At 45.2% G+C, this 24,496-nt stretch overlaps 1 protein-coding gene and 1 long non-coding RNA gene across 3 annotated transcripts; both read left to right on the top strand.

Moving 5' to 3' along the window:
* Window positions 1-277: 277 nt before the first annotated feature.
* LOC123182888 (uncharacterized) lies at window positions 278-1,836 on the top strand. Its single transcript, XR_006492359.1, has 3 exons — window positions 278-501; window positions 597-708; window positions 1,277-1,836. It is a non-coding gene; the product is annotated as an uncharacterized lncRNA (long non-coding RNA).
* Window positions 1,837-6,287: 4,451 nt separating this feature from the next.
* LOC123182886 (phosphomethylethanolamine N-methyltransferase) lies at window positions 6,288-9,376 on the top strand. 2 transcript variants are annotated; one of them, XM_044595558.1, is made up of 10 exons: window positions 6,288-6,536; window positions 6,633-6,770; window positions 6,865-7,005; window positions 7,224-7,367; window positions 7,616-7,720; window positions 7,811-7,952; window positions 8,081-8,361; window positions 8,477-8,638; window positions 8,753-8,806; window positions 8,953-9,376. In XM_044595558.1, exons 1-10 carry the CDS (start codon window positions 6,414-6,416, stop codon window positions 9,121-9,123), a joined length of 1,461 nt encoding a protein of 486 aa, XP_044451493.1. In that variant the 5' UTR covers window positions 6,288-6,413; the 3' UTR covers window positions 9,124-9,376. The 2 variants fall into 2 exon arrangements, with proteins under 2 accessions (XP_044451493.1, XP_044451492.1); XM_044595557.1 differs by having other exon boundaries at window positions 6,326-6,536; window positions 6,624-6,770.
* Window positions 9,377-24,496: the final 15,120 nt, after the last annotated feature.

The raw sequence follows: 24,496 nt of genomic DNA, 5'->3' as shown, positions 1-24,496 counted from the left end.
AGGAGGAAGATGATGTGAGGTCGCTTTCATCGTCTGATCCTCTGGATCTGAGGTTCCCTTTCGGAGCCAAGACCACGGAGAGAGGGGAGGAGCACCACACAACAACGATGCTTCCAAGGAAGAGCACAACGCCCGTGGACGTCGCCGTCATCGTCCCCAGATCCGGCAAAGGCCCAAGAAAAGATTTCTCCCGGTGACGCCCTACCAACAACCCCCCATACAGGTCGGCTACAAACCGCCACCCACCAACCACCACAGAGCACGGAAAGAAAACTTGTGAAAACTCGTCTTGGATCAATAGCCATCGATGGAAAGAAACTCAGGCAAGTCTAGTTTCAAATTGGCCTTGTACGCACGCTCGGCCTGCATGGTTTCTTTCCATTTTCATCTCTCTTCCCTCCCCCTCCCACCAAATAAATAGTCGCCATGCTCCATTTCTTCGATCTGCAGAAATCGTCCGGCCATCACCTGCCCTCCCGAAGGACCTCCAACACCAGCCAGGTACATCAGCATGGATCCATGGAGTTTACGTACATTCTCTTCGCATTTTCGCTCCCTAGATCTACTGAACCTTATGTACACATTTTTCGTTTCAGTTTGTGTTTGGCTGCTGTGTGCTGGGCATACAATTCAGAGACCAAAGTACTGTGGTGCTGTGCCTGGCCTGCGACGCGGCCTTCCGTTAATTCCTGCTGTCACGGCTGCAAGGTACACGCGTCCACCAACCTTGTGGTTTCCTTCCTTCCGTTTCCACCTGCCTCGGCTGAGAGCCTGAGATTTTCGGAAGTCTTCATCGATTTAGATAGAGCGATACAGTAAAAGTGCAACTAACATTTTTTAACCTCATTGAATTTTTGTAATGTGGAAGTTGCACCTTCCAGGAAATATTAAAGTTGGACTTTTGCAAATTCATACCGAAAAGGCTTTCGCCCCAATTTTGCAAATTCGTTTGGACTTTAAAACTCTCGGTAGAACGAGACTTAGCAACAATCTATTATTGTAGTGTGCCCACCACCGAATGACTTAAGTAGTGGATATCTTTTGCCACGGAACCGCTTCCTAATCGATCAGACGGCCTAGTGAGCAAAGCATATTTGGAACCAAAAATATGAAATCTGGTCTTTAATTTGGAGTATGGATATTTTTTATTTACCATCTTTGAGACTTACACAAAATGCAATGCCATCATTTTTTATTTGCTATACATATGATTCTTTTATTTATTTTCTTATTGTGCCTTTTCTCTTCTATCTTGTTCCGACCCTTTCCCTACCAGGAGTACAAGGTTTTTTAGTCATCATGGCTTCTTCCGGATCCAATGAGAAGAGAGGTGATGATCGCAAGGGGGGTGAAGAAGTGTGGAAAATGGAGGCCAAGGATAAAGATGGAACTCCCAGAAACTCGGTAGTCTCCGCTGAAGAATCAGAAGCTCAAGTATCTCAACCTCGGTCAACCACGGTCACCGGAGTCTCTGCCATCCCAACCTCTTGGAGAGTCAAATCATCAAACTATCGGCTGACACCCAAATCATCAGCAAGGCTGTACAGAAACCCTTACTACAACTTAATTCACAATTTTGGAGTAGAGAACACTTCTTGTTTGGACATTCCTGGACCTTGGGATCGCCATATACCCAAGAGAGGCAATGACCAGGAGAGCAACAGTTGGGGAACTACCAACAATCAAATTATGTAGGACGTCCTTGACACCTCTGTGCTGTAGCATCTAATCCTGGAGAGCTATATATTTTATGTATCTCTTGAGAGCTATTTTACATGCAAAGTGTGTTATTTTCTCCTTCAGAGAAATATTTTCGATGTATCTATTGGTGTGAGGTTATATGATAAAGAGATTACATGATATTTTTTCTTTTACTTATTATATATTCCAACAAAATAATTTAGATCTTATAGAATTATCTTTTTGGGGGGTCATGACTTTACCATCTTGGATGTTTGATAAAAATAATTGGTCATCTACAAAACTCACGAAGGTTAGTAGAAAGAAGACAAACAATCACATGCAAATATACCATTTCAAACATCTTTTATGATTGTGAACTCACTTTCCATATTGCAAAATTTGAACAACTTTCTTTGGCTAGACATTGAAAACGACTTAATGAATTGCATGGGTTGTGTACCTTCCTAATTTATTTTTCATGGATCTTCCAACATGCATGTTTACTATTACAGACTTTGTAGCCAATGATCACGTACTTAGAATGAATTCTTTTTGTGCATCCAACCTCCTTAAACCAAGCAATTCCGACTATATCTACCAAGTTGGCAGAGTAAGCCATTTCAACTAAATTTTCACCGTCGTAGTCATCTCAAATGATCAACTAAAAATATTCAGGTTTGAGTTTTTATAGCATGGAAATTAAAGTTCTCCATGATGGGCACCATCATAAGGACAACGAAAAATACGGTTCCAACTCAACAAGCTCTTGAGAACTCAACAAAAAAACACATGACAATCCCCACTTCTTTGCGAAGGGCTTATCCTTTACTTTTAATGTGAGTCATTTCTCTTTAACAAATCTATTATGTAGTGTAGCCATTGCATGTCAGAGAAACTTTCAAGAGTCTTATAAATTAATAAGGTATGTGATCATGTTAATTTATTATAGCTGACAATATCTATAAGATTTAAAAGGTTAGAAACTAAGCAACTATTTATATTTAAAGCATCCTTGTGTCTGGGTTATGTTTTCTTGTTCTAAAAATCTTCCTACTGGTGCTAGCTAATTGATTAAAGATAAATATGTTGGGGAACGTTGCATGGAAAACAAAAAAAGTTCTACACACACGCAAGATCTATCCATGGAGATGCATAGCAACGAGAGGGGAGAGTATGTCTACGTACCCTCGTAGACCATAAAGCGGAAGCGTTTATTAACGTGGTTGATGTAGTCAAACTTCTTCATGATCCAACCGATCAAGTATCGAACGTACGGCACCTCCGCGTTCAACACACGTTCCGCTCGATGACGTCCTCACCTTCTTGATCCAGCAAGACGGGTGATGTAGTAGATGAGTTCCGGCAACACGACGGCGTGGTGATGGTGATGGTGAACTCATTCCCGCAGGGCTTCGCCGAGCGCTGCGGAGAAACTGGACGGAGGACTAAACTATGGAGAGGCGTGCCGCACATGGCTAAGAGATTGTCGTGGTCTTGTGTGGCGCGCCCTCCCTCATATATATATAGTGGGGGAAGGGGAGGCAGCCAGGAGGTTCCCCAAGGGTGGTCGGCCGGCCCCCTTGGGCTCCTGCCCTCTAGCACCCCCTTCCTTGTTTGGCGCCAAGGAGAAGGCAGGAGGAGGTGCCCCCCCCCTTTCCTTTCTCCCATGAGGAGGGGAAGGCAGGAGGGGCTAGCCCTCCCCCCTTTCCTTCTCTAGGGTCGGCGGCTAGGGAGAGGGCACGCCAGGCCCCTTGTGGACTGGTGTGTGCCTTCCCTTGGCCCATTAGGCCCATAGATCTCCCGGGGCATCCCAGAACCCCTTCCGATGATCCGATGAATACCCGGTTCACTCTGAAACCTTTCTGGTGTCCAAATAGTATCGTCCTATATATCAATATTTACCTCCGGACCTATCTGAAGCTCCTCGTCATGTCCGTGATCTCATCCGGGACTCCGAACAACATTCGGTCACCAAATCACATAATTCATATAATACTATATCGTCAACGAACGTTAAGCGTACAGACCCTACGAGTTCGAGAACTATGTTGACATGAACGAGAGATCTCTCCGGTCAATAACCAATAGCGGAACCTGGATGCCCATATTGGTTCCTCGTAATTCCCTTTGTCTGTTGGTATGTTACTTGCCCGAGATTCGATCGTTGGTATCTTCATACCTAGTTCAACTCGTTATCGGCAAGTCTCTTTACTCATTCCGTAATAGATCATCTCGTAACTAAATCCTTAGTCACATTTCTTGCAAGCTTTTTGTGATGTGTATTACCGAGAGAACCCATAGATACCTCTCCGATACACGGAGTGACAAATCCTAATATCGATCCATGCCAACTCAACAGACATCTTCGGAGATACCTGTAGAGCATCTTTATGATCACCCAGTTACATTGTGACGTTTGATAGCACATAAGGTATTCCTCCGGTATCCGGGAGTTGCATGATCTCATAGTCGAAGGAATATGTATTTGACATGAGAAAGCAATAGCAATAAAACTGAACAATCATAATGCTAAGCTAACGGATGGGTCTTTTCCATCACATCATTCTCTTAATGATGTGATCCCGTTATCAAATGACAACTCATGTCTATTGTTAGGAAACCCTAACCATCTTTGATCAACGATCTAGTCAAGTAGAGGCTCACTAGGGACACGGTGTTTGTTTATGTATTCATACATGCATTTAAGTTTCCGATCAGTACAATTCTAGCATGAATAATAAACATTTATCATGAATAAGGAAATATAAAATAACAACTTTATTATTGCCTCTAGGGCATATTTCCTTTAGTCTCCCACTTGCACTAGAGTCAATAATCTAGATTACATTGTAATGAATCTAACACCCATAGAGTCTTGGTGTTGATCATGTTTTGCTCGCGAAAGAGGCTTACTCTACGGGTCTGCTACATTCAGATCCGTATGTATTTTGCAAATCTCTATGTCTCCATCCTTGACCTTTTCACGAATGGGGTTGAAGCCTCTCTTGATGTGTTTGGTTCTCTTGTGAAACCTGGATTCCTTCGCTAAGGAAATTGCTCCAGTGTTTGCACAAAAGATTTTCATTGGACCCGATGCACTGGGTATTACACCCAGATCGGACATGAACTCCTTCATCCAGATTCCTTCATGTACTGTTTCCGAAGCAGCTATGTACTCCGCTTCACACGTAGATCCTGCCATGACACTCTGCTTGGAACTGCACCAACTGACAGCTCCACCATTCAATATAAACACATATCCGATTTGTGACTTAGAGTCATCCAGATCAGTGTCGAAGCTAGCATTGACGTAACCATTTACGACGAGCTCTTCGTCACCTCCATAAACGAGAAACATATCCTTGGTCCTTTTCAAGTACTTCAGGATGTTCTTCCTCTTTTTAGAAAACTATTCATTTGACCATTTTATCTGTTGTCATCGAAACATGTTTATCCGCCCATCTCACACTTTGTTTTGTTGTGATATGTAAGCTAAACATACTCATGAGAATCTTGAAAACTTTTTAATTTGAGAGGGTTCTTGCCTACTTTGCTGCTTGCTCTAATTTATTTATTTGATCAAGTTTTAGTTCATTTTGTCAGTTGAACATTCAAGGGAGTAGTACATATAGTTATGTTTCTCCTCTAATCAATTAACACCAGTGTGTGGAAGACTTATGATCATCTCATTAGTGGGTATGCCCTACCACTTGTTCCTATATCATCATCTCATATGTTTTCCTGATACAGGGATACTAAACATCAAGATATCCATGACTCGTTCGAAAAGAATCTTCCCTTATTCAAAGAGGAAATTGAGAGTTCAACCTTATTGGAATAAAAACTATGGGCTAATATCGACTTGTAGAAAATAAATTCATAAAAGTAAAGATACAAAGTACTCTAGGATCTCCCCCAAGCTAGCAATCAAGCCGGAGCGATCCCGGTACCTACCTTTTAGCTCACTCCTTGGTATCCTCGCAAGCAGTGCAGATGTTCTTGAAGCATGCTCTTTTTTCCTCAATCACCGTCGGTTGCTCATCCATGACCCTGCTCAAGAACTCAAACTATGCAGTATTTTGATTAACAATTTCAATCACGAGACTGATCTTATTGAAGAGACCATCCACCCGAGAATCCAGGTCTTTTCTCATCAACCAATAAGCACCAATCCCTTCATACAATTTTGAAGAGACCATCGATCCTACATACAATTTTGAGCATACCATGAGTTTCAAATTGCGACGAATCCGAGATGTGGCCGAGAGGGGTGGGGGATATTTTCTACTTCGTGGGTGGGTGGCCGAGGATATTTAAGAGCCTAGGTGCTCAAGGAGGATAATTTTTACTACTCAAAAGCTTTTTACCTGATTGGTTAGGTACAGTCTAGAGGTGGAAAAAATGAAATTTTACTTCTCTAAAGCTTTTTAGGGATCGGTCGAAGATGCCCTAAACTATCACTCTCTACCTGCCTTCGCCAACTCGGGCGTGTCCTTTTCCGCCCTCTTTCGTTGATGATGGCCACACACCACGACGATGATGATTCCCTTGCTCTTTCAGCTTCCTAGTGGCAACTGCTCAGAGCAGAGGACCGCATGGTGGTACCATATAATCGTCGTCACCATCATGAATCACGGTCATATCGCTAAGCTAGCGCGTATCGCCCTGCAGCTGCTGCCAGTGTCACTCACCACTCGCCGCCGGCCACCGTAGGATCGAGAGAGAGCAGCATGAGCGAGCAGGGGGCAGGGCAGGGTACCAAGGAGCAGTCACCGGCAGAGCTCGAGCTCGAACTCGAAACGGACCACCCTGCCCTGCCCCCGCCCCTTGCTCGAGGTGGCTCTGCCAGTGAGGTTGCAAAACGGTTCCATCCACCATGTTCTTTTAACATTTTGGCACATACACCAGTGCTAGTTTTCAATGGTGCTGACCTGGTGTAGCTGCTGCAGGTGCTGGCCATCCTGCCGTCCTACACGGGCAAAACGGTGCTGGAGCTCGGCGCCGGCGTCGGCCTCTTCACCGGGGAGCTGGCAAAGGAGGCCAGCCACGTCATCGCTCTGGAGTTCATCGACAACATGATCAAGAAGGTGAGATAGCTGGCTTTCTTGTCTGAAGAAGAAACACAGTCCATGCTCGACACTCCTTTGGTAATCTGATCTGATCTGCCACTGGGTGTTGCAGAACGAGGAGATCAATGGGCACATCCACAAGAACATCACCTTCATGTGCGCCGACGTGACGTCGCCGGAGCTCAAGATCGAGGACAACTCCATCGACCTCGTCTTCTCCAACTGGCTGCTCATGCAGCTAAACGACGAGGAGGTAACTAAGAGCTTAAAATGAAACTTCTTCAGTATAGAATTAGAAACAGATGAAACCATTTTTCTGACAGTGAACAGATGCAACTTTTTTGTTACTCCTACTTGTTAACTTTTTACAACGCTTGCAAATTATTTTCGAGAAAACGCATGAGCATGCGTTTCATATATTCATAGAAGAGAACGGCTGCAAATTATGACTGTTACTGCCTTGTGCTGTAGGTTGAGAAGCTGATTGGGAGGATAGTGAAGTGGCTGAAGCCTGGTGGCCATATTTTCATCAGGGAATCCTGCTCCCACCAGTCAGGTGATTCCAAGAGGAAAGTGAACCCGACAAACTACCGTGAGCCAAGGTTTTGCACCAAGGTTAGCACTCCAATTCTTAACTATATATTTTCTCGCTCTGTAATCTGCTTCCATTTGCTACAACTCTCTCCATCTCTAGCTTGATTTGAAAAGTCACCTTTACCATTTTGGCAGATAACAAATAAATTACTGACTTGTTACTTATGGCAGGCAGCATCATGTTAATATCTTCATATTCATGGTTACCACAAAAGATAATGCTCTTTCATTATGCACGGGGTATCTAATTATTTTCCATTTGTAAATAGGTGTTTAAGGAATGCCACTCCTATGACCAAGAGGGGAATTCGTTTGAGCTTTCTCTGGTAACTTTCAAGTGCATTGGGGCTTATGTGAAAAGCAAGAGGAACCAGGTACTTTCCTTTCCTTTTACGCGCCAAAATCATTTGTGCATATCGGTGTTTGTTTAAGCCAACTTACTGATTTAACCTTGTGCTTCTTAGATATGTTGGCTGTGGGAGAAGGTCAAGTGCACAGAAGACAAAGGCTTTCAGAGATTCCTGGACAATGTGCAGTACAAATCCACTGGCATCTTGCGTTATGAGCGCGTGTTTGGGGAGGGTTATGTTAGCACCGGTGGATTCGGTAAGTTTCCTATCTTCGTTGTCAAGCCACTAAATTTCACTCAATTTTTCTTGGAGAAAACACTAAAATTCCAGTAATTTACTACACCCTACACTGTTAATAATCATGTTTCTCTCATAAAACAACAGAGACCACAAAGGAATTTGTGGACAAGCTGGATCTGAAAGCTGGCCAGAAGGTGCTTGATGTTGGGTGCGGCATCGGAGGAGGCGACTTCTACATGGCTGAAACCTATGATGTCCATGTCCTCGGCATCGATCTTTCCATCAACATGGTTTCGTTCGCGATAGAGCGTGCCATCGGGCGCTCGTGCTCGGTTGAGTTTGAGGTTGCTGACTGCACCACCAAGGAATACGCAGAGAACACGTTTGATGTGATCTACAGCCGTGACACCATCCTCCACATTCAAGTATGTTTTACTGCAAAGATTGTAACTCATTTTTGTGTATATAGATGATTGGAAATCATTGCATATATTGTCTCAAATGGTTCTGACAAGTGGTGCACTTGGTTGTACATTACAGGACAAACCTGCTCTGTTCAGAAACTTCTTCAAGTGGCTCAAGCCTGGGGGCAAAGTGCTGATCAGTGACTACTGCAGGAGCCCTGGGACACCATCAGAGGAATTTGCTGCGTACATCAAGCAGAGAGGCTATGACCTCCATGATGTGAAGACCTATGGAAAGGTTAGCTTCTTCTCAAGAAAAGAAAATCATATCAACCAGATTCATTTTGCAGATTTGTTTCAGAGAAGCAAACCATCCTAAGCTCCTAACCTCTGTTTTGCACATGAACCCCAGATGCTTGAGGATGCCGGTTTCCACGATGTCGTCGCCGAAGACCGCACCGACCAGGTGATCATCTCCCCCTTTGGATCCAGTCCCCTGCCATTGTCATGCACTTTCTGAACCCTCCTGGTCCTTTTCGTGTACACCGATTTGAATTATACAAGAAATTTCTTCAGCCACTGACATGATCATCACTGTGGTCGTCATTTCAGTTCCTGAGGGTCCTGGAGAGGGAGCTGGGCGAGACCGAGAAGAACAAGGAGGCCTTCCTGGCGGACTTCACCCAGGAGGACTACGACGACATCGTCAACGGCTGGAGCGCGAAGCTGAAGCGGAGCTCCGCCGGCGAGCAGAAGTGGGGGCTTTTCATCGCGACCAAGTGATCTGGCCGCTGAGCAGCGACGCCGTGGACGCGATGATCCGGAAGCAGAGCAGCTTCTGTTAAGAATAAATAAAGAGGATCGGTGCCCGACCATCTTGCAGTGGCTGCACTGGCCGGGCACCAGGATCTGTAAGATAAGATAATGTGTACGTACGTGCGAGCGAGACTCGCTTTGTAACGTGCTATTCTGTTGCTACGTGACCTTCACTCTGCTAGAGTTGTGTGACCTTACAACATCTTTGTCCCTTCCTTAATCATGCTTTAACCCCTCCGAAAATTTAGCTTTGAGGAATTAACACCCTTCCTTTAAAACTTTTAGCGCCCAAATTTGCTCTGAGAAGAGCACTTCTTGGTAAAAATGGGGAGAAGCCTCTACTCCCACATTCATGGCGTGGCGATCGGCGGGCCACCCAATTCACCGTTCTGGGGCTATCAAAGCTGACCCGCCCCAAACCCTAGCCAACCCACACCGCTCCCATTTCCGCTGCCTCCGTCGCGCCCCTGATTCGAGGTTGAGGTCGAGCGCGAGCCGCCGCGAGGAGCTGACCCGCCACCCCACCCGCGTCCAACCTCGCCGTCAACCTCTGCTGCCATATCGAGAACCACCATGAACTTCGTCCACCTTTGCCGAACTCCTCGCAACCGACGGCTCCGCCCCGAGCTCCCTGCAATTGCTGCCATCACCGAGCACCCCCCCCGCGACCTCCGCCTCATCCCTGCGTCTGTGACCACTGACACTGCCTCGCCCCCGTCGGAGCTCGCCGTCTCCATGCTCTTGGTCCAGTGTGTCAGGATCCCGATCCTAAGTCACACCGATCTAGCATGTAACACATCATATCACTTTGCGGCCTCACGCACGGTATTCTCACGGGTGCCACCTTACCTGGCCCTGGACCGTTTGCGCCTTTTGGCTCACGTATATGATAGTGTCGCTAGCATCCATATGACAGAGAACCCGAGCCGACATGACTAGTCGTGAACCCAAAGTGGCACTAACTTACGGGGACAGGCATACATGAACCAACATCGAACGTGTCGGTCATCAGCGTGTGAATCCGGGCTGTAGCAACTGGGCTAACAGGACTCCGGGAACCCAGGCTGTAGCAGGCTAGCAGGACTCCGGAGGTCACCGCGTGACATTTCCCCGAAGGGACAGACACAGGAACGAAGTGGATCACATGCCGGCCAGTCTAAGTGTTCTGGAGCAGTAGCAACTGGGCTAGCAGGACTCCGGTAAACCGGGCTGTAGCAGACTACCATGGCTCAGTGGAAGCACTAGACTACATTTCCTCATAAGAGAGGCTACCAAGGATAGATAACTAGGTTATCGGATCCCACACATATGTACCAAGCATTTCAATCATACACACAATATGCTCGATATGTGCAAATACAACATGGCATCACAACATGACTCTACAACTCAAGTATTTATTCAATAGGCTCCGAGGAGCGACATATTACAAACATGGGTCTCATGACCCAACATTTAGAGCATACAAGTCAAAGCACATGCGGAAGCTTAGCATGTCTGAGTACAGACATCTACAAATGAAAAAGGCCGAGAAGCTTGACTATCTACCAGATCCTGCCGAGGGCATAAGATCGTTGCTGAGGTATCAAGCTAAACATCGAAGTCCACACGGAACTACTAGCGAGACTGAAGTCTCTCTGCAAAAACATAAATTAAGCAAACGTGAGTACAAATGTACCCAGCAAGACTTACAACAGAACTAACTACATATGCATCATTATCAACAAAGGTATGGTGGGGTTTAACTGCAGCAAGCCAACTTTGACTCGATGGCTATCCTGAACTATGACTGCAAATAACTCTTTTGCGGTGGCGCACACGAGTCCACATATTCACCATATAAATACACCACTATGGATCCGCTCCCGTCTCCCTACGAGAACGCCATCCATAGCACTCACGCTTATCTTGCGCATTTTAGAGTATCCACTTCCACTTGTCTATGAACTGTACAGGCAACCCAGAAGTCCTTTACCGCGGACACGGCTATTCGAATAGATCATTTATAACCCTGCAGGGGTGTACTTCTTCACACACGCTCTCGCCACTTACCACCATGTACACGCCGTGTATCTCGGCAACCTTCAAGCGGAAGCCTGGCGAGGGAGTCGGCCACGACCTGACTAACCACACAAGTCTCTAGTCCAGGTTTATCGCCTATTCGGGTTCCATCCGCGAGGAGATCCGGCCGGGGTTTCGCTCACAGCCCCAAACGATGTGTGCAGGGTTCTCGAGACACCAAACGGGCGACTCGGTACACCGGGCCACGGTGTATCTACCGCATCATAGCCCACCCCTAGGGTCAGCGCTACGCATGACCTCCAACACATATCCTACAAATACCAGAAACTAGTTGCAACCCTGGACAGAGATCAAGGCTATTAATAAGTCGAGAGAGTCAATTAAGGATCCCAATGTGTGGTAGTAGCTGTTCATGGATCACAAACACAGAACTCAGTTCCTGAGGACGATTTCAATGAGACAACCCACCATGTACTCCTACATGGCCTCTCACCGCTACCTTTACCAAATCGTGTTCACACACTTAGCTCTCAACAGTAGGACATGTTCACCACATTCCAATTCATCCTTGATGAATCGGACCTGACTCAACTCTAAGCAGTAGCAGGCATGACAACAAGCATGAATGAGTAGGCACATCAAGGCTCAAACAACTCCTACTTATGCTAGTGGGTTTCATCTATTTACTGTGGCAATCACATGTCATGCAGAGGAAAGGGGTTCAACTACCGCAACATGTAACACATGAATCGTTGTTGTCCTAATGCAATAAAAGAGAGCATGAGTGAGAGAGTGGGATTGTATCGGAATGAACAAGGATTTTTGCTTGCCTGGCACTTCTAAAGATAGCATTGAGTCTTCATCAGTGTCAACGATCACAACGTCGGAACAACGTCTACCGAGGGGGAACAACACCGGCAAACAGAGAAGAAACACAATCAATGCAATGCACAATATGATGCATGATCATGACATGGCGATATGCTGTGATTTGAGCTAATGCAGCTAAGATCAGAAGGGTTTGAGCTTATTTGAACCAAAGATTCAAATTCAAACTCAAACTATGAATTTATAAAGTGCATTATCATGTTTTGATATGAACAACAAGGTTAAGTTGCTTTTTCATGCATGAACCCAGTACTAATGGATGGATTGGATTTTTCTGATCATTTTTCATATATAAATTATTTGATTTTGGAGCTACGGTTGAATTACTATGATTTTTAGAAGTTTAGGCAATTTTCTAGATTTTCTAATTATTTAGAAATAAACTAATTCCAGAAAATGCATTACTGCGTCAGCACTGCGTCATTGTGATGTCAGCAGTCAACGGGGACGGTCCAGGTCAAACCTGACCAGTGGGACCCACTGGTCAGTGTCACAGTTAGCTAACTAACTAAATTAGTATTAGTTTAGCTCCTAATCTAGGTTTGACCAGGGGGCGGGGCCCACATGGTCAAATGGGTCAAACCCACCGGTGACATGACGCCGGCGAGGCCAGACGCGGGGGAGCAGCGCGGGATTCCTCCTCCGGGGACCAAATGGACGGCGGAGGGCATCTACGCGACGCGGGGAGTGAGCCGCGTTGATTGGTGGTGGCGGTGGAGATCGGGGTCGCCGGATTCGACGCCAGCGACGAGCTGTGCGGCTGCCGGAGTTCGGGTGAGGTTGAACTCATCGCTGTGGTGATCTTGGAGGCTCAAGGCCGGCTCCTACGTGGTCTACGTGGTGATGTGAAGTCACTGGACATGGTGGTGTGCCCGTTGGGTGGTCGGAGCATCGTCGGCGACGAACTCAGGTGGCGGCGCATGCGGCGAAGCTCGTTGTGGTCAAAGCAGTGGATGGCAGCGAGAACGAGAGGGATGGGAAGGGGCAGAAGCTTACGGTGAACACGATGAGCTAGGCGGCGCGGTCGGGGACGAGCTGCTGCAGCAGTGACGGCGAAGGGGATCTCCGGCGGTGGCGGAGTCGGGCGAGGTTGATGCAGTGGCTTCGGGGCAAGCGAGCGCTCGGGGCTCGGCCTGCTCGATGCAGAGGACGACGGCAGAGCTGCTGGACACGGCGAGGCGACGCAGAGACGACGGTGGCCACATCTACGACGGCAAGGTGGTTGCGGCTGCGTCGGCCATGGCAGAAGGGAGCGAGGGAGAGGCGTTGGGGGAGAGTGAGCGTGTCCAGGCGGTTGAGGGGGCGACGTGGAGATCGACCAGCGCGTCCAGGGGCGAAGCGGCAAGCAGGTGGCGCCGTGGCGAGCTCGGGCACGACGGCGCTCACCTCTCTGCCTGCCTGGCGAGAGGAAGCAGCTGACTGGCACGGGCCAGCACAGTGCTGGGCCGCCAGGTGGGCCGGCTGGTGGCTTTGCCAGGTAAGTCAAGTTTCCTTTTATTTCTGCAAGTTTGTGGCTTTTCTAAAAATAACTAGGCACTTTCAAAAATCACCAAACTGCTCATGCTCAGTGTATGGAATATAACCAACATGTAACATTTCAGTTTAGGATTATTTGGGCATTTAAAATATTTAATAGTATTTTAATGCCCAAATGCAAGTAGCATATGATTTAATCCAGTGACCCTAAGATGACCTAGAAAATTGTGCACCATTTTTGTCAGTGGTTTAAGACCAGGGCAAAGATGATGAACATTTTAGAAGGGCATTTCAGGTTCATTGAAAAAGATTTTAGTAAACCCTAGTTGTTTTTAGGGGGGTGCTGGGGGTTTCTGTCATCCCTAGTTCAAGTTTCTGAGAAATTTAAACATGATGCACACATGAAGGGCTAGCCTAGTGCAAACCAAATCTAGGGATGTGACACAGTGTCACACCCAAATTGTGGCGGAGGTCCGCGTCGTAGAGGCCCTACGCGTTGCCCGCATTGTGGCTGGTGAAGTCTCGAGCTCGGAGGAGGAGGTAATGGAGGTGTCGGACTCGTTCTTCAAATTTCTTACTTTTCTAACCGAGGGAAATACTTGCTACTATGCTACATCATCATTATACTTGGGGGATTCCAACCACTCCTACGGGAGCAAGCAAGATTTCCGTTGCCGTTGCTGGGGAGTCTTCTACAAACAAATATGTACTTCACACTACAACACTACATTCTTGTTATCTATCTTGCCTAGTTACTTTTATCTTTTTTCTTGCTTGCATCTTTGTTTGCTATTTTCTTCTTCTTCAAGAAACACTGAAAATATCTTTAGTTGTTGTTTCTGTTCTTGTTGCAATCATGTCTACTGCTGAGAATACTAAGCTTTGTGATTTCACTAGTACTAATAATAATGATTTTATTAGCATTCCTGTTGCCCCTCCTGCAACTACTATGGAGTCCTATGATATTAAACCTGCTCTATTAAGTTTTGTTATGAAAGACTAGTTTTTTTTGGAAATTACAATGAATATGCTGCTACTCATCTTAATAATTTTGTTGAACTTTGCGATATGCAAAAATCTAAAGATGTGGACAATGACATTATAAAACTAAAATTATTTCCCTTTTCCTTAAGAGATAGAGCTAAGGAATAGTTATTGTCTTTACCTAAAAATAGCATTGATTCTTGGACTAAATGTAAAGACGCTTTTATTGGAAAGTATTGTCCTCCTAAAAAAAATTATTTCTTTGATAAATCAAATTATGAACTTTAAACAAACCGATCGAGAGCATATTTCCCAAGCTTGGGAAAGGATGAAAACTATGCTAAAGAATTTCCTATTCATAGGTTAAATATTTGGATGGTAGTACAAACCTTCTATGCAGGTCTAATTTATGTCTAGGAACCTTCTAAACTAGGTTGCATGTGGATCTTGGGGATAACTCTTGGGGAAACAACTAAGCTCCTTGACAACCTGGCCGCAAACTGGTAAGAAGGTAAATTCTGCCAACAAGATTTCCTTGGTTAATGAAAAAGTTAATATGATTATGTCCGTGCTTAATACTAAGCAAACTTCTGTGGATCCAAATGGTGTGCCATTATCTACTTTAGTTGAGCAAATAAGATCATGTTGACCTTAAGTTTATTTCTTGGAGTAATTCTAACAACTACGCTTAGAGGGGAAACTTTGGTAATAATCCTAGACCGTATCCAAATATTCGTAAGTGCTTATCTTAATGATAATTCTTTGTGATAAGAGGCTACAAGAGATTGAATAATCTACCAGACATGTTATGAATCCTCAATTTGATCAAAATGGATCTTTTTCTAGGGAGGTTAAGGAGCACTCCTCCATTCTTAGGAAGATAAGTAAACATATTGAGGAAATTAATAGAGAAGTTGTCAATTCCTAGTTGCAACTGGTGCAAACTGAATCTATCTTGGGGAAAATGTTTGATAAGCAAACCACATAAGTCAATAGAATGGCTGCTAAGCCTGAATCACACCTTATCACTAGTAATGATGAAGATCTTAAAACTTTAGGTGTGTCACCCATATAATATTTATTTAGAAGCATAGAAAATGTTAAATATGATGATAATAAAGGGATTTAAGAAGAGACAACTTTAACTAGAAGGAGTCCCAAGAGTTCGGAGGCTGAAAATCTTTGTGCTGAAATTAATAAAAGTGGGTTTGGAGAGGTCAAGACTTTAAGTAGCATTACACGCACCGTTTTGGATTTCAAGAAATTTAATTATGACAATTGCTCTATTACTGAATGTATTACTTCATTGCAATCCATGATTAATCCACAAAATGCCCACAATCATAATAAAACTTTTACTAAACACATTGTAGAAGCACCCATTAAGGGCAATGATGAAAAGCTAGAATTAGAAGTTTCTACTCTCAGAAAATTAGATGATGGTTGGGAACCTACTATTAAATTCAAGATCAATAATTATGAATGCAATGCTTTATGTGATCTAGGTGGAAGTGTATCTACTATGCCTACTACTTGTACGATGTTCTTTGGTTTGACTCTATGTCTGAGTGTTTTCTGAACTTGCACCTTGCTGATTCAACAATTAAAAAACAATTGGGAGAATGTTTGATGACCTGCAAGTGCATATGGTTTAGTTGTAGCTTTTTTGAATTAAGTATATCGATCCCACAGGGAGCACATGAATTAAGTGTTGCCTCTTATAGTGACTTATGAGTTTGTACCTGCAAGTAATTGTATACTTCAAGCAAAGTGAGGGAGGAAATAAATGGTAGTTTTCAATGAAGTGTGAACTGAAAGTAAATAACATAAACAGTAATAAAAACATTAGCACGAGTAACAACTGGAACTGATAGAGAAGTAAGGCGTTCTCAGGGAGTCTGGAATTCCCATCGGTATGTTTCTAACACAAACTATGCAACGACATAGTATTATATGGATACTTGAGCCACTCTGACAATTATCCTAGGAGGAGCCGGGTAGAGAATAGTTCTACTCTAGGTAGACTTCGTGCCACACATGCCACCACATACAACCATGGTAATTAAGGGTTGCCCCATGGACGCTGTCTCTCTAAGGGTCCTTTGTTTTTCCCCTATCAATTGCAAAAGCTAGGAGTGAAGGCTTTTACTACCGCCACAAGTTACCTTCACGGCCTTACCTTTACAACGACAATGATACACTTTATGGTCTTGTAGCGGTAATGTTGAGTGGGGCCCCTTCACAACATTCACGAAGCTTATTAAACTAATCATTCAACAAAGGATCTCATATCCTTATTAACATTTCAGCTCCTATACATACCAAGGTTCAACCATATTCCCGAGAACTAAGGGATTTACTCGTCCATCTGGACAACAGACATCATGAAAGTGGTGATAATAAACATGGATGAGATGAACGAGCAATACACACGATGATCCACTAGGGTTTCGGTATTACAACGAGCTAGAGATGGATGTTGGTGATGATGGTTGGTGAACAAGCATGATGCGGTCGTCCCCTTGCATGTGGTGATGAAGATGGCAATCTCCTCCTTGCCAGTTCCCCCTCCGGATGCCTTCCGGAGGCTAGGGTTCTACCTTGTAGATGTGTTTCTTGTGCATATGTTCCTCTGATCCGCGATCTGATTGCATAGAATAGAAGTAGTTGACCAGGCAGAGCCACCGCCACACCATACGACCGCCCATAGAGCGCATGGACGGCTCTTGCGCTCTGGAAGAGTTACGCGACCTCCAACTTCGTCCATTTGCATTATTCCTTTTTATGGTAGATGAAAATCACATTGAATGACATGATTCCTCTAATTTCCTAGGATTCCTTCCAAAGTGTTTTATTTGGTCCAAAAGATATATCCTGGGTAAACCGACAAAAAGCAGTGCACGAACGCGGTAAAATTCCACAAAGCCTACTATGTAGGCACAAAATCACCATAAAAATATCATACATTTGGACTAATCAACTCCCCCAAGCTTAAGCATTGCTCATCCCCGAGCAAGTACCACAACTTGTAAAGAACTAGGTCAACTGATATTTATGAGGTGTGGATATTCATAGAGGTATGAGTCCATCACTGGTTACCAAAACGAGTAGAGATAAAAAGATCTTGAGAAATAATAGCACGTCTACCGCCAGGATGACCATGAAGGCTTCCAGACCTTGCTACTTAATTCATTAGTGGACAATTCACAACTTTATGTACTAAGCCATTTATTTCAACTGGGAAAGTAGTAAGGAGTTTCTTCCTCTTTTTAGAAAACTATTCATTTGACCATTTTATCTCTTGTCATCGAAACATGTTTATTCGCCCATGTCACACTTTGTTTTCATGTGATATGTAAGCTGAACATACTCCTCATGAGAATCTCAAAAACTTTTTAATTTGAGAGGGTTCTTTCCTACTTTGCTGCTTGCTCTAATTTATTTATTTGATTAAGTTTTAGTTCATTTTGTTAGTTAAACATTCAAGGGACTAGTACATATAGTTATGTTTCTCCTCTAATCAATTAACACCAGTGTGTGGAAGACTTATGATCATCTCACTAGTGGGTATGCGCTACCACTTGTTCCTAAATCACCATTTCATATGTTTTCCTGATGCAAGGATACTAAACATCAATATATCCATGACTCATTGGAAAAGAATCTCCCCTTATTCAAAGAGGAAACTGAGAGTTCAACCTTATTGGAATGAAAACTATGTGCTAATATCGACTTGTAGAAAATAAATTTATAAAAGTAACAATACAAAGTACTCTAGGATCTCCCCCAAGCTTGCAATCAAGCCGGAGAGATCTCGGTACCTCCCTTTTATGCTCAATCCTTGGTATCCTTGCAAGCGGTGGAGATGTTCTTGAAGCATGCTCTATTTTCCTCAACCACTGTCGGTTGCTCATCCACAACCCTGCTCAAGAATTCAAGCTGTGCAGTATTTTGATTAAGATTTTCAATCATGACCGATCTTATGGAAGAGACCATCAACCCGAGAATCCGAGTCTTTGCTCATCAACCAATCAACATCAATCCCTTCACCAATAGTATGCACACAAGCTTTTGAGACTTGCTCAAGATCCTTGATCTTTTTATTTATCTCCTCTGGGATGGTGGCTCTTCCCCCCACTCCTTCTGTGGCGGCCCAAGAGGAAATAGAGGAATAAATCATCATATATTGAATTGGTTGGGAGTTGGGGAATACTCATGTGGAGTGGATTCATCATCTTCCTCTTCTTCTGGTTTCTCCTCCTTGATCTCTGCACCCATCTTCTCCTCGCTGGCCTCCACCACCATACACGGTTCTTCCTTGAGGCTCATCTTCCTTAAGTCCTCCCATCTAGTAGGAACCACCTCTTCCAGGTCCACAAAGGGGATGATGCAGACGAACGTTGAGGATGATCCGTTGCTCATGGCGGTGATTGTGTTCTTCAGGCTGTAGCTATAGGTTTTAGTAGGAGGTGACATGCAAGAGAAACTAGAGATTAGATTGATATATGGTCAAGGGATGCGAACCTTAGCCTTTTATAGTAGTTAGGCACCATGCAAATTTCAAGATTAGGATTAGAGAAGAAGTTAGAAGAAATCAAATAAAGTCGGGAAAGAATCAGGCGTAACAGAACGATCGCCGACCATCCATACGAACGGGTGCGCTCGCATGGGCTGTCGTACCTCCGGCCGATGAAACCTTTTTTTGGCAAACCTGTTGCTGCGGTATTGCACCATACGAGCGGTCATACAAGCAGTACCTTCAGGTCACCGTCGTGCGCTCTGGTGTTAGAACGTTTGGTGTCGAGGGGGCATACGAGCGCTCATACGACCGCAAGCGGTCATGTGGGACGTCGTCGTGCGCTCTGTTGCCAATGCCGCCTTGGGCCCGTCCCTATAATGTCTTTCCAACTTTTATTAGTAGGGTTATATTTCAACCTCGAACTTTTCTCATGATTAATAAACATCACTCTAAGATAAATGTTCGGATTTAGCCATTTTAGTTGGTTTGCTATTTTCGAAGCATTAACTGATTTTCCAGCCACTAAGAGCATCTACAATCGGACCCCCATACCCGCCCATGATAGGACGGCCTGCTGGGTCATTGATCGGACGCAAAAACCACACCCAAGCAGACCTCGCAAATTCGCCCCAAACACCTGGACTGACCGGCAATCCCCATACCCCACCCATGATAGGACGCACGGATGCGCCCGGACGCCCCGGCCACATAGGAATGACCGTAGGGTGCCGCGCCAATTCGCATATCTCCGCCCCACCCCCTTGCCTGACCAGCCCTCTACTCTTCTCTTTTCTCCCTCGTCTGCACAACCGCCACCGGAGTTCCGCTGCCATCTTCGCATCACCATCATCCCCAACCAAGGCTTCACTTCGCCACCGGAAGCCCCTACCCACACCGTCGCCGACCGTTTTGCAACCGGTGAAGGTCGCCGCCACCGGACGCCACCCCGGTACATCTAACTACCCCCTATATACACCTTGCGCTCTAGGTGTTTGACGAAATGTCCAAGACATTTTTTTCATTCTTGTGGTCTCTACTTGTAGGTCACTGATGGATTCGCCGTGGAATGATGGCCATGGGAACCCCGACCTTGATGAATTAATATTCAACGAGTTCATCGCCTCATCGGATTCAGATGACAAACATATCAAAATGATGATGATGATGATGATGAGCATCCAAGAGGAGATGGAGAGGCAGAGGAGCATATGTTGAACTTCAAGGGCTCCATGAAGAGCCGAAGAGTTATTCCCAGGGATAGGATTTCCCGTGCACAGCTTTTGTACATGGACTACTTCACGGCAGACCCAACATACCATGAAGGTTTTGTTGGGGAACGTAGTAATTTCAAAAAATTTCCTATGCACACGCAGGATCATGGTGATGCATAGCAACGAGAGGGGAGAGTGTTTGTCCACGTACCCTCGTAGACCGAAAGCGGAAGCTTAGCACAACACGGTTGATGTAGTCGTACGTCTTCACGATCCGACCGATCCAAGTACCGAACGTACGACACCTCCGAGTTCAGCACACGTTCAGCTCGATGACGTCCCGCAAACTCCGATCCAGCAGAGCTTCACGGGAGAGTTCCGTCAGCACGACGGCGTGATGACGGTGATGATGTTGCTACCGACGCAGGGCTTCGCCTAAGCACCGCTACGATATGACCGAGGTGGAATATGGTGGAGGGGGGCACCACACACGGCTGGAATAGATCAATAGATCAACTTGTGTGTCTAGAGGTGCCCCCTGCCCCCGTATATAAAGGAGCAAGGGGGGAGGTGGCCGGCCAGGAGGAGGGCGCGCCAAGGGGGGAGTCCTACTCCCACCGGGAGTAGGACTCCTCCTTTTCCTTGTTGGAGTAGGAGAGGGAAGGAAGGGAGAGAGGAGGAGAAGGAAAAAGGGGGGCGCCGCCCCCTCCTTGTCCAATTCGGACTAGAGGGGGAGGGGGCGCGGCTACCCTGGCCGCCCCTCCTCTTCTCCCACTAAGGCCCATGAGGCCCAATTAACTCCCCGGGGGGTTCCGGTAGCCCCCCGGTACTCCGGTTTTTCTCCGAAACCACTCGGAACACTTCCGGTGTCCGAATATAGTCGTCCAATATATTGATCTTTACGTCTCGACCATTTCGAGACTCCTCATCATGTCCGTGATCATATCCGGGACTCCGAACTACCTTCGGTACATCAAAACACAAAAACTCATAATACCGATCGTCACCAAACATTAAGCGTGCGGACCCTACGGGTTCGAGAACTATGTAGACATGACCGAGACATGTCTCCAGTCAATAACCAATAGCGGAACCTGGATGCTCATATTGGCTCCTACATATTCTACAAAGATCTTTATCGGTCAAACCGCATAAGAACATACGTTGTTCCCTTTGTCATCGGTATGTTACTTGCCCGAGATTCGATCGTCGGTATCTCAATACCTAGTTCAATCTCGTTACCGGCAAGTCTCTTTACTCGTTTCGTAATGCATCATCCCGCAACTAACTCATTAGTCACATTGCTTGCAAGGCTTATAGTGATGTGCATTACCGAGAGGGCCCAGAGATACCTCTCCGACAATCGGAGTGACAAATCCTAATCTCGAAATACGCCAACTCAACAAGTACCTTCGGAGACACTTGTAGAGCACCTTTATAATCACCCAGTTACGTTGTGACGTTTTGTGGCGCACAAAATGTTCCTCCGTAAACGGGAGTTGCATAATCTCATAGTCATAGGAACATGTATAAGTCATGAAGAAAGCAATAGCAACATACTAAACGATCAAGTGCTAAGCTAACGGAATGAGTCAAGTCAATCACATCATTCTCCTAATGATGTGATCCCGTTAATCAAATAACAACTCATGTCCATGGCTAGGAAACTCAACCATCTTCGATTAACGAGCTAGTCAAGTAGAGGCATACTAGTGACACTATGTTTGTCTATGTATTCACACATGTATTATGTTTCCGGTTAATACAATTCTAGCATGAATAATAAACATTTATCATGATATGAGGAAATAAATAATAACTTTATTATTGCCTCTAGGGCATATTTCCTTCAGGTTTTTCTGACTTCACTTCTGAATGAGCAGGAATTTGTTCTTGCGTGTAGCGACTATCGTGGAGAGGGCTAATGACAACATCAAGCCGGGGAAGGATTTTTGCGGACAACTTTCTTTCGCTCCTCTGTAGAAATGCATGGCTGCTCTCAAGATGCTTGCTTTATGGGAAGACCGCAGATGCAAATTGTGTTGTCATCAACACAAAAACACTTAAGGTGCAGTAGAGGTCACCGGCGAGGTCGGGCGCGGTCGTGGGATGGTGGGGCAGCTCCTCGCGGCGGCCCGCGCTCGACCTCAAATCAGGGGGCGGCGGCGCAAATGGGTGGCGGTGAGGTAGGTGATACGTCCATTTTGCATCATGCTTTTATATCGATATTTATTGCATTATGGGCTATTACTTCACATTATGTCACAATACTTATGCCTTTTCTCTCTTATTTTACAAGGTTTACATGAAGAGGGAGAATGCCGGCAGCTGGGATTCTGGGCTGGAAAAGGAGCAAATATTAGAGACCTATTCTGCACAACTCCAAAAGTCCTAAAACTCCACGAAAGTCAATTTTGGAATATATTAAAAATATTGGGCGAAGAAAGCACCAGAGGGGGGCCACCCACTGTCCACGAGGGTGGAGGGCGCGCCCCCTGCCTCGTGGGCCACCTGGAAGCCCCTCGATGCCCATCTTCTGGTATAAGGTGTCTTTTGTCCTGGAAAAAATAAGAAGGAATCTTTCTGGATGAAGCGCCGCCATCTCGAGGCGGAACCATGGCGTAACCAATCTAGGGCTCTGGCGGAGCTGTTCTGCCAGGGAAACATCCCTCCGGGAGGGGGAAATCGTCACCATCGTCATCACCATCAATCCTCTCATCGGGAGGGGGCAATCTCCATCAACATCTTCACCAGCACCATCTCCTCTCAAACCCTAGTTCATCTCTTGTATCCGATCTTTGTCTCAAAACCTCAGATTGGTACCTGTGGGTTGCTAGTAGTGTTGATTACTCCTTGTAGTTGATGCTAGTTGGTTTATTCGGTGGAAGATTATATGTTCAGATCCTTTATGCATATTAATACCCCTCTGATTATGAACATGAATATGATTTGTGAGTAGTTACGTTTGTTCCTGAGGACATGGGAGAAGTCTTGTTATAAGTAGTCATGTGAATTTGGTATTCATTCGATATTTTGATGAGATGTATGTTGTCTTTCCTCTAGTGGTGTTATGTGAACATCGACTACATGACACTTCACCATTGTTTGGGCCTAGGGGAAGGCATTGGGAAGTAATAAGTAGGCAAGTGGCTGATTTGGAAGGCATTGATGGGTTGCTAGAGTGACATAAGCTTAAACCCTAGTTTATGCGTTGCTTCGTAAGGGGCTGATTTGGATCCATATGTTTCATGCTATGGTTAGGTTTACCTTAATTCTTCTTTCGTAGTTGCGGATGCTTGCGAGAGGGGTTAATCATAAGTGGGATGCTTGTCCAAGGAAGGTCAGTACCCAAGCACCGGTCCACCCACATACCAAATTATCAAAGTAACGAACGCGAATCAGATGAGCATGATGAAAACTAGCTTGACGATAATTCCCATGTGTCCTCGGGAGCGTTTTCCTTTATATAAGAGTTTGTCCAGGCTTGTCCTTTGCTACAAAAAGGATTGGGCCACCTTTCTGCACCTTGTTTACTTTTGTTACTTGTTACCCGTTACGAATTACCTTATCATAAAACTATCTGTTACCGATATTTTCAGTGCTTGCAGAGAATACCTTACTGAAAACCGCTTGTCATTTCCTTCTGCTCCTCGTTGGGTTCGACACTCTTATCAAAAGGACTACGATAGATCCCCTATACTTGTGGGTCATCAAGACTCTTTTCTGGCGCCGTTGCCGGGGAGTGAAGCGCCTCTGGTAGGTGGAATTTGGTAAGGAAAAAATTATATAGTGTGCTGAAATTTACCGTCACTTGTTACTATGGAAAATAATCCTTTGAGGGGCTTGTTCGGGGTATCTTCACCACGACCAGTAGAGAAAATAGTTGCTCCTCAACCTACTGAACCTACTGAAAATGTTTACTGTGAAATTCCTTCGGGTATGATAGAGAAACTGCTAGCTAATCCTTTTACAGGAGATGGAACATTACATCCCGATATGCACCTAATCTATGTGGATGAAGTTTGTGGATTATTTAAGCTTGCAGGTATGCCCGAGGATGTTATCAAGAAGAAGGTCTTCCCTTTATCTTTGAAGGGAAAGGCATTGACATAGTTTAGGCGATGTGATGATATTGGATCATGGAACTACAACCGATTGAAATTGGAATTTCATCAGAAGTTTTATCCTATGCATCTGGTTCATCGTGATCGTAATTATATATATAATTTTTGGCCTCGCG

The sequence above is a fragment of the Triticum aestivum genome, chromosome 1D (assembly GCF_018294505.1).
Source record: "Triticum aestivum cultivar Chinese Spring chromosome 1D, IWGSC CS RefSeq v2.1, whole genome shotgun sequence".
Taxonomy (NCBI): Eukaryota; Viridiplantae; Streptophyta; class Magnoliopsida; order Poales; family Poaceae; genus Triticum; species Triticum aestivum.
Note: the sequence above shows the minus strand (reverse complement) of the source record. Positions and strands in the feature narration are given on the sequence as shown.